The 8,166-nt window shown below is 41.9% G+C and overlaps 1 protein-coding gene across 1 annotated transcript in view; it reads right to left on the reverse strand.

Moving 5' to 3' along the window:
- Positions 1-7,868, reverse strand: part of GARS1 (glycyl-tRNA synthetase 1) — a 39,955-nt gene extending 32,087 nt beyond the window's left edge. The window contains exons 1-2 of the mRNA XM_036863395.1: positions 7,570-7,868; positions 273-374 (exon numbers count right to left, since the gene is read on the reverse strand). Coding sequence (XP_036719290.1) covers positions 273-374; positions 7,570-7,791 — 324 coding nt within the window. The 5' untranslated portion in view covers positions 7,792-7,868. The remainder of the gene's footprint in view (positions 1-272; positions 375-7,569) is intronic.
- Between the last annotated feature and the right edge of the window lie 298 nt (positions 7,869-8,166).

The following is an 8,166-nucleotide window of genomic DNA, read 5'->3' on the forward strand; positions in this document are numbered from 1 at the left end:
AATTCACGGAACATAACCAGTCTAGGATTTGAGTCTGGGGGGAGAAGGGGTAGGTCAGGGTTGAGGAAGGCTTTGTAGAGAAATTCTGAATTACACGTTGAAAGGATGAGGAGTCTGCCGAGTAGAGGACGAGGAGGAGAAGGCATACTGGATAAATAGAGATAAAGCAAATGTTACTTGTTCAGAAACATTTCTAGGTCTCTCCTAGAGACTAAATACAGATAAACAATCCTATACCTACTTACATTCCTTTTGAGGATCCTGAGACTCACCTTTGCTTCCAGAACCCTCTTCCGGGCTTTGAGCTCAGCTACTGCTTTGTCTACATCGACCTGGGGTGCTTTATCTTCTTTCAGTTTTCGCACAAGATCTCCCTAGCCAACAAAGAGAATCTGTATTCACAACTGGTTTCAGAAGTCAAGAAAAGTTAGGAATGGGTTTTTAAGCATGCCTTTTAAAAAGTATCCATGTAAGAATGAGGAAATTCAAATGTTTATTATGTGAAAGGTCATTATGAATAACTGTAGGTCATTGCCCTCAGCATTTATAATCTAGCAGAATATCCAAATACAAGTACATAAATAACTATGCTTGCAGGGTGATTATTACTGGTTTGTTTGTTTGTTTTCTTTGTGGGGAGGAGACAGATGGTGGAGAGAAAAGCATTGATAAAAAGTAAAGAGCAAGGGCTTCCCTGGTGGTGCAGTGGTTGAGAATCTGCCTGCCAATGCAGGGGACATGGGTTCGAGCCCTGGTCTGGGAAGATCCCACATGCCGTGGGGCAACTAGGCCCATGAGCCACAACTACTGAGCCTGCGCGTCTGGAGCTTGTGCTCCGCAACAAGAGAGGCCACGACAGTGAGAGGCCCGCGCACCACGATGAAGAGTGGCCCCCGCTCGCCGCAACTAGAGAAAGCCCTCACACAGAAACGAAGACCCAACACAGCCAAAAATAAATAAATAAATAAATAAATAATTTTAAAAAATCATTGAAAAAAAAGTAAAGAGCAATATAACTACTGAGAACACAGAAGAACCAACAAATAGACTACCCTCTCCTTGAATCCCTCTCCTTTCTTGCATACAAAAAAATGACTATCTTAGTTTTCTGCTTACTTCTCTGAACATTTCTTCTCAGTCACTACTGGCTAATCTTCCTCTGCCCTTTACTGTTGGAATTTTTTCCTTGCTACTTTCTTTAGACTACTTTATTCACTTCCAACAACCCTGTACACTGATTTTATTACAGTAATGTGGTGGAATAGGCAATCTGAGAAAACAAACAAAACACTACCACATGGTCTGGGAAACTTCAAGATGAGAAATTAAAGTTATCAAATTAATAGAGCCCTTGGGTGCCCAACAGAAGCAACTGCTCTCTAAAGGAGGAGACCTTCCATAGGCCTTTCAGGATTTTCCCAGATTAGGGTTACCAAAATAATAAGCACTAAACTCAAAATTTAAAAATCCATGAGGAAAGAAGCCACCATGAGTGAGACTCAGCAGAAATGACAAATAACAAAATTACATCCTTTAAAAGTATTAGAATGACCAAATATACTTTTTAAATGCTCAAGATGTTTAAACTAAAATAAAAGGAGGAATCAACAACATGAGCAAAGAACAAGAGACTATCAGAAACAATCAGGAGACTTGAAAAAGAGCCACACAGATCATCTGGAAATAAATCACTGAAATTCAAAACTCACTGGACAGTTTAAATAGCAGATCAGACACAGCTGAAGAGAGAATTAGTGACCTAGAAGAACGACCTAAAGAAATTATCCGTGGATAATTTCCATCCCATGGAATGCAGCAGAGAGACAAAGTTGAAAATACAAATGAGGTAATGAGACACAGAGAAGAGAATGGAAATGGGATAGATGTCCTCCTTATTCCCCTCTGTACTTTCAAACTAATTCCCCTTTTCTCCTTCTAAAACTCTAGCTCCTTTGAGGAGCCTGTCATCACCCTTTCCCCCTGTTGTTGATATTTTCCAAGCTCCTGCCTATTTTCCCTCATTCAATGACAGTCTCCCTCTCCTGCAATTCATTCTACTTTAGAATGTCCCAGTTAGGAGGTGAAAAAGCTGTTTAAAATGATCTCAACCTAGAGCCTAACTCTGCTTATATACAATGAGAAGAATTTTCCCAGTTTTAACATACACTGAATTCTCCAGGAATGCACCCAGGAAAATGTAATTTAAAGGAAGACTAAAATCAACTACAGTTTAAAAACAAAAAAGGAAAATTGTACCTTATTTTGTTCAGAATTTTACAAAGTTGTTATTATTTGAAATAAAAAACAAACCAACCATGTGACCACAGGCTATGCTGCTGTCCTGAGTAAACAATACAGAATACCTCTATCAATGTGCAATTACAGCAACTGCATTCACAGTAAATCTACGTAGAGGTATAAGCGTCTGCTTAATTCAATATAACTTCCAGTGGAGTCATACCCCCAAATCTACATATTAAAATAATATTATTTTATTATAAATTACTTTTTATTTATTTGTATTACATTTAGAGCATTATGTGTACACATCTTTCTTTAATTTATGTAGATATTTCATATGAATTTCATTACAGGGTAGTAATGGAGAATTTCAAAATATCTGGTGTAAAAGGGTACACTGGGTCTGATATAGTTGAGAACCACTGAATTGGTTCTTCCTCTCAATCTCTTACTGCATACAAATAAATCTGGTCTGTTATTATACTAGCAGTTTTTATTCTATTATCTTGACCTCTCTAGCTAAAGCAACATCCTCAGTCACCTTCTAACTTTATTTTAACTTCTTTATTACATGTATAATACCTGAAATCACCCTATCAATGGATTGGCTTATTTATTTACATGCATTTTATCTGTCCCTGTCATTATAAAGCAGGCTCTTTTAAGACAGGAACTCCGGCATGTCAATTCTGGCACTCAAATATTTGTTGCCTGCTATCACAACCTAAACCTAGCACAACGCTAAGCACTTAGTGCTTGGTAAATATCTACTGGCTTATTCTTTACTCATTCAGTGGTTCTTTTCCCTTCCTCTACCCGTCAGAACACTTATCTCATAAATGTTCATTAATAGTGCTTTTTGATGGGGATAAGAACCTTGTGAGGGTCTGTGTTCTGAAAAGAGAGTGGCAAGCAGTTCTTTTTGAATGGCTTAAAGAAGTAAGCAAGCAGTTCTTTTGAATACCTACCCTTATGTGTCAAGTATTGGCACTCCCATATTTTCTTTGGGAGCTTTTCAAAGGACACTGGGCAAGCAAGGCCACAAGTAGGTAAAGGTAAAGGTAGAAAGAATTTAAAATTTTTAAAATTAAAATTAAGTTTTCCTGAATCATTTTTCTGTCTCTTAAAGTTTAGGCACAGAATCAGGCACACATACATTCAAAGATAGGCTAGCTATCAACAGAAGCAGTGGGAGAGTGAGGATTCCTACACTGAGTTCATCATCTCTAAAACTCTCAGTGAATCAAGGAAATAATCGTGTTTATTCTGAATAATGGAATCATTAAAACCATGATTTATAATGATTTAACTGTGTAAACAAAAGAATTGGAGGTGATCGAAACATGGAAAGTAAGTACTTAAGGATTCCTAATTTCTAATTATTTTCTTCCCTCTTTCTTCACCACCAACTATAGTGTGTGTGTGTGTTGAATGAAACCGATGTGAAACATCATCAATATTTCTAAATTACCTTTGAGAAACATCAACTAGAAGCTTAATTCCTGCATAAATTCTTACCATAAAGACATATATTAGAACTAAGAGTCTGTGAATATAAAGCAGAATAGTTATTAGGTGAGAAATCATTTCAAGGGATCTTTTTCATGCATCCTTCATATATATCATGATGCATATTCAGTTGGCCAAGGAAAAACAAGAAAACATTTCCTCACCTTTTTAAGATGTTTGGCTTTACACATATGGGCCTAGAGGGTTCTTGTTAAGATTAAAAAATTAATTTCAGATTTCCAAGTTTTATAACCATTGACAAAAACTTCATAAACTTATCATTTGTCCTTTGTGCATTAAGCAACAGTTTTTTTTTTTTTTTTTGAAATTCACGGTCTTTTATTTATTTATTTATTTATTTATGACTGTGTTGAGTCTTCGTTTCTGTGCGAGGGCTTTCTCCAGTTGCGGCAAGTGGGGACCACTCTTCATCGCGGTGCGCGGGCCTCTCACCATCGCGGCCTCTCTTGATGCGGAGCACAGGCTCCAGACGCGCAGGCTCAGTAATTGTGGCTCACGGGCCCAGTTGCTCCGTGGCATGTGGGATCTTCCCAGACCAGGGCTCGAACCCGTGTCCCCTGCATTGGCAGGCAGATTCTCAACCACTGCGCCACCAGGGTAGCCCTAAGCAACAGTTTTAATGGGCACTCTCAGTTCAGAAAATCAAAGCAGAGAAAAATCAAGGGCTCTAAAATTTCCCAAAATTGAATTTTATTATTGGCCACAAATACTATCAGTTGCTTTTTGAAGTGACAGTCTCACTTCACTCATTTTCCGGAAAATGAATGAATGCCCAATACCCAAGACTGAATAACAATTTTTTGTCAGACATTTTAGAGTGTTTCATTCTTGCAACTCGAACAATCATAAGTGCTCTTCCTCAGACAATCATCATGTGTGGGTATGCTTTATGCATACTTCCCATTTAGTCACACAGAATATTAAAAAGATGTGTGCACAAAGGTCCGAATTTAGTAAAATTAATAATTCTTATTGGGACTTCCCTGGTGGTGCAGTGGTTAAGAATCCACCTGCCAATGCAGGGGACACGGGTTCGATCCCTGGTCCGGGAAGATCCCACATGCCGCGGAGCAACTAAGCCCGTATGCCACAACTACTGAAGCCCACTCACCTAGAGCCTGTGCTCCGCAACAAGAGAAGCCACCACAATGAGAAGCCTCCGCACCGCAACGAAGAGTAGCCCTAGCTCACCGCAACTAGAGAAAGCCCGCGCACAGCAACGAAGACCCAACACAGCCATAAATAAATAAATAAATATTTAAAATAATAATAATTCTTACTGCTTTTTCAAGGATACTCTAAAGCAAAACTGAGGTTTTGTTTTGTTTTTTGTTTTTTTAAAAAATGTGTGAGAGTGTGGCAGAGAATATAATGGCTTGGCTTAGTATCCCTGACTTGATTAGTGCTCAGGGCCAGCAGTTCTACTCACCATGCTTTGCACCATCGGTGCAAATGTCAACACAATGAAAAATGCAAATAACATTCTTAGTTTTATTATAAAAATGGTTTTGACCTTGGAGACCTCCAAGAATTTGCAGACCACTCTTTAAGAACCACTGCCCTAGAGCAATAGTTCCCAAACAAAATACTCCAGGACAAAGTTTTCACCAATATGCAGTAAAAGGGGGAAAAAAAGAAAAAAAAAAAGACAACATATTAGACCTTTTTTCAAAGTTAAACCTGTTAAATATAAAAGACTGTTCTTTATTCTGAGTTATGGTCTGTCCTTTCTTTGGTATTAAAATACACTTTCTTTTATGAAATGAAAGGGGAAATAAGATGGTAGTTTGTTGATACATTTCAGTCAATCAACAAACCAAATCATTAAAAAACAGCATCCACGTAGCATAGCAGATTGGGAAATTTATATGAAATACATATTTATCTGAAACACATGCCACTAACAAAACCAGTTATTAAGCACCTTAAAAAATCCCACTCCAAGGATGTCTTCAACTGCACAAACTTCACAGTGGAAATATGTAGAATGAGTAGAAGTGACCATGTGTCTCATTTCCTCATATAAGCAAAAAAACAAACCAAAAAAAAAAAACCAAGAAAAAAAAACGGTTTAACTAGATGATCTTTAAATTCCCTTCCAATTGATCCTGGAATCAGTGCGATTCAAAGTTCCAGGTAGTTAACTAATATATGTGTGGTCCTGGAAAATTATGGAAAAAAACAAAAACTAACTTACATAAACTAACTTACATATTCAAAAAATACCTTGAAGTACCAAAAAACTAACAATCAAGCCAACATAAACAATACACAAGATAGTAATAACATCGGAAGGCTATTCCATCATCAAAGTTTACTTCAGTTAACTAGTTCCACAGTCTTACTACAGATGGATAATTTGCACTGCAGTTCCAGGCTAACGTGGCAGAGGGAGGGGTTTGGGTGTATGTTTTTCCAAATTAGATGTATTCTCCCTTCTAAAGTGAAGTGGAAAAAAAAAAAAAAGTTGAGAGTTAGAGAAAAGACAAAGGAACCACACCTAATTTCATTTGGGGAGGGTGGGTGGAGGGAGATGCAGAATAAGCATTCACACCGCTTTGGTATCAAGAATAAAGAAAAAATTAAGCCCATAGTGAAATTTCAAAATAAAACACTACTGAATCAGTCAGGCTCAAACTAGAAAGAAGTAGATAAAGTGGCAGAATTTGCCGAATTTTCGGCAGCTCTGCCCCAATGAATTATTTCCGAGGGAGGGATCCACCCTCCATAGCTAAGGCAAATTATTGCATCAGGCGCCCGTGCAGGAGAAACCCATTCGGTGCTCACTACTAGGTCATCAATCCTCGGGGTCCTATTCCGAGCTTTTGGCTCTACCTGACTGGATGTGAGAATCCCTTTGAAATAACCTTCTCCTTGTCCTCTCTAAACCCTGATATTCATGCAGTGCCCTAGGAAAAGGAGGCCTGTATTAAATCACCAAGCTCTCCAGCCCATGAAACCTCCCTCCCTTCCGCAAAATCAAATTTCAAAATGTTCCATACGAAGGATGGCTGACTTCACCGAGTCACTCAGGGACATTTACAGCTTCCCACGTTTACGATCTGAAAGCTCACTCATTCTGGGGAACCCAGAAAAGGTGACAGAAGCGAAGGACGATGAACTCACATTATTAGAAAAGAAAAAAAGAAGTTCAGCACCTCCCCACATCCACGTTTCAACTATTTTTATTTCCTCAACGGACCATTCGGCCAACTAAGCACCGAATGAAGGAAGATGTCAAGGAGGAAACACTATTCAAAGCATCCTGAAGATTAAAAAACAAGAGTCAGGCAGTAAGAGGAGAGAACCCGCAGCTTCGGCTCGTAATTGATCAGGGAAGAATTAGGAATCTCGCCACCCAGGAAGCACAAAGAACACAGCAGGGACTGGAAATCTTTAGTTGAGGCTATTGAGCTAGGACAGGAGGAGAAGCAAAGGGTCACAGATGCCAGCCCCATCGGAGAAGCAAGTGGTACGGGCAGTAACAAGGATTGGGAAGGGAGAACAGATCGCATGAGGAGGGAGGCAGAATGTCGAGGGATCCGAGGAAGTCACCCCAGGAGAGGGGAGGACAGGGGTCCACCGGAGGGAAGGTGGCCGGCGCACGCGGGGACTTGGGTCCAACGTGGGGTGGGCGAGGAAGATGCCTAGAAACCAAGTGCTTCCAGAGAATGAAGGAGAGGGATAATCGGCGAGGTGGACCGGTGCCCGGGGAAGAGAGAGAGAGAGAGAGGATGAGAAGGAGGGGACCAGGGAGAGGAGAGCCGGGGCTGAGGGGAAAGCGAAGAATGCCGGTACCTGCTGGCGCACCGCTAGCCTGAGAGGTGCCAACACCTCCTCAGCCCCCGCGCCATCCATGCTGCTCCGGGAGGCGGCAGCGGGGAACGAGGTCGGGGCGCGGGCTGGCTTGCTGATGGGCCGGCAGGGCAGAAGAGGAGGCCGGGCCGGGAGCCGGGGCGGCGGCGACAGCAGCAGAGCGGCGCGGGCGGCTCTAAGCAGCGCCGGGCGCAGAGAGGGCATGAGACTGCTGCCCTGGGAGGTCCGGAGGGGGCGGCGGCGGAAGCAGCGCGCGCGGCCAGGCCGGGTGCATGATGAAATCGCCGCGTAAACGCCGCGGTGCGCGCGCAGCCGCACATTCCCCACCCCCGACGCGGCGTCGGATCGCCACCAGCCGATTCGACACAAAATCCCGGAAGGACCCGGAATCCCTCAGAGCCCTTAGAGGGCTTGCCCCACCGTGGGCGCACGGGAGGGTTACGAGGTCCCAGGTAGACCCCCCAGTGAACAGGTTTGCACGATTATGCGTCAGTGGGGCTTCAAGGACGCAGCTCCATCCGACACATGCTGACCGAAACTCATGAGGACCTTCAGAGCACAGGCTTGTTCAGGGGCCCT

The sequence above is a fragment of the Balaenoptera musculus genome, chromosome 9, assembly GCF_009873245.2.
Source record: "Balaenoptera musculus isolate JJ_BM4_2016_0621 chromosome 9, mBalMus1.pri.v3, whole genome shotgun sequence".
Lineage (NCBI taxonomy): Eukaryota > Metazoa > Chordata > Mammalia > Artiodactyla > Balaenopteridae > Balaenoptera > Balaenoptera musculus.